This window comes from Gracilinanus agilis, chromosome 6, assembly GCF_016433145.1.
Source record: "Gracilinanus agilis isolate LMUSP501 chromosome 6, AgileGrace, whole genome shotgun sequence".
NCBI classification, from domain to species: domain Eukaryota; kingdom Metazoa; phylum Chordata; class Mammalia; order Didelphimorphia; family Didelphidae; genus Gracilinanus; species Gracilinanus agilis.
Window position 1 is genome coordinate 224,418,661 of NC_058135.1, and position 2,319 is coordinate 224,420,979.

At 62.3% G+C, this 2,319-nt stretch overlaps 1 protein-coding gene across 1 annotated transcript; it reads left to right on the plus strand.

Moving 5' to 3' along the window:
* The first annotated feature begins 338 nt into the window (after nt 1-338).
* On the plus strand, nt 339-1,307 carry NKX1-1 (NK1 homeobox 1). The gene has a single exon (XM_044681779.1). It carries the CDS (start codon nt 339-341, stop codon nt 1,305-1,307), a length of 969 nt encoding a protein of 322 aa, XP_044537714.1.
* The last annotated feature ends 1,012 nt before the right edge of the window (nt 1,308-2,319 follow it).

Consider the following 2,319-nt stretch of genomic DNA (forward strand, 5'->3'; position numbering starts at 1 on the left):
GAAAGTAGAGGATAGGAGGAATACACTGATTAGGGGCCAATACTGCGGGGAGAGTGGACTTCAAATCCTTCAAATCTAACTGTCCCCTTCTCTTTGTTTCTCTTCCCCTCCCCTGCTTCAACTTTCTGTCTCTGAATCTGTCCTGTTTGGTCTCCCGCTCTCCTTGTTTCTCTTTCCACCTTTCCCATTATCTTTTTCCTCCACCCTTCCATCCTTCCTTACCATCCCCCCTCCCTTTTCCTATTGCTCTCTTCTGGCTCCCTTTGCGCGTGTGCCTCTGTTTCCTTCTCTCTTAATTTTTTTTCACTCCCTTCTCTGTACCCCTGTCTCTCTTTTTGATGGTCTTGCTCCCGCGTTTCTGTTTCCTGTCTCTCCCTATCTGTCTCTCCCTCTCCACCCTGCTCCCAGCAGATTCGGACGTCTACAAGACAGAGGGGAGCGAAGTGAACAGTTACAGCAGCAGCGGGCGACCCAGCCCCAGCCCCAGCCCCAGCCCCAGCCCCAACCCTAGTCCAGGCAGCGAGGAGCTGCCCGAAGAGTTGCTGGGCGGCGAGGAGACTCTGAGCAGCAGCAGCAGCGGCGGCGGCGGCGGAGGCGGAGGCATCGCAGGAGGGTGTCCTGGTGGAGGCGTAGAAGTCGAGGTCGGTGCTTCCAGACACGCGGAGGAAGAGGAGGAAGAGGACGCCGACCCCGGCCCTCCTGGGGCCCCACCTGGCCCGCCGGCGCCACCAGCCGCGCAGCCGGCATCGGGTACTCAGTCTGGGCCGCAAACAGCTGCGTCCGCAGCCACAGCAGCCAAACCCAAACGCAAACGCACGGGCTCGGATTCCAAGTCCGGGAAGCCGCGCCGGGCACGCACAGCCTTCACCTACGAGCAGCTCGTGGCTCTGGAGAACAAGTTCAAGTCCACGCGCTACCTGTCAGTGTGCGAGCGCCTCAACCTGGCGCTGTCGCTCAGCCTCACCGAGACCCAGGTGAAGATCTGGTTCCAGAACCGCCGGACCAAGTGGAAAAAACAGAACCCGGGAGCTGACACAAGCGCCCCCACAGGGGGCGGGGCGGGACCCGGGCCCGGCCTGGGCGGGCCGGGGGCCGGCCTGGCCGGAGGACTAAGCCCGCTCAGCCCGTCCCCGCCCATGGGCACGCCGCTAGCCATGCATGGCCCCACCGCTTATCCAGGCCATGGCCCCGGAGGGCTCGTGTGCGCAGCGCAGTTGCCCTTCCTGCCCAGTCCTGCGGTGCTCTCGCCCTTTGTGCTGGGCTCACAGACCTATGGGGCGCCTGCCTTCTATACCCCGCACCTATGAATTCAGGCTCAGGCCGCCGTAGCCGCCGCACCAGCCCCTCCCGCCCCCCCCCCCCAACCCCCAAGGTGTGTCCCACCTTCCCGGTTCCCAACCCTTTCCCCACGCAGACTTCCGCTGACCCAACAGCACTGGTGGCGCAGAAGGTGTGGGGCCCAAAGACGCCAGTCCGGGTCGTCTGAGCCCAGCCCACCGTCCCACCTGCCCCGAAAGGAGGCTCCTCATTCTTCTCCCACCTGGAGGATGTGCCAAACCAGGGCGAGGAGGAAGAGGAGAAAGGGCTGTTTGGGTCCGGTCCCACCCCCTCCTCCTCTCGGCTCTAGTACAACCTCAGGTGGAGGTTAGGAGAGAGCGGAGTAGCCGGCCAGGGGGCCCTAGAAAGGCGGAGTGCTGCCGGAGTCAGAGTCCCAGGAACGAATATGCAAAACTCCAATTAGACAATTGGGAGGAATGTGATAACCTTGCCAGGAGCTTTCGAGGGCCCCTTTCTCGCGCAGCTTTCCTCCCCAGCAGAGAGCAGTGGAGCCTGCTTCAAAGGGTTTATCTCTCCAGAGCCAGGAATAGGACTAAGGGCTCCTTGTCTCTCGGGGCCCTATCTAGGCTGGAGGCACACGCAACCAAGAGGACGCCGCGGGGGGGGCGAGACCTCTGGGACCTCGAGGGCACTCCAAGCATTCGCCTACTCCAGCACAACCCCTCTACCCCTCCACCCCTCCCCAGGTCCTAAAAGGCGGTATCAGAGCGCCCCTTCTGGCTGAGTGCGGGAAGCAGGGTTGTGTGCGTTCTTGGTTGAGTGGAGTCCGGGTTGTATCCGCGCCCCACCTAGCGGGGTCAGGACAAGACAATGGCCCGGAGTGCCCTACCTAGCAGGACAAGACAGTGTCTTCGAGCTACTCCCGGAGGAGTCCGGACAGGGCAATGTATGCATCCCTTTCCTGGGTCAGGAAAGGTGAGTGTCCACGCGCCCCTCCTGGAAGGGTTAGAATCGGACCGTAGAGACGCGTCCCTCCTGACA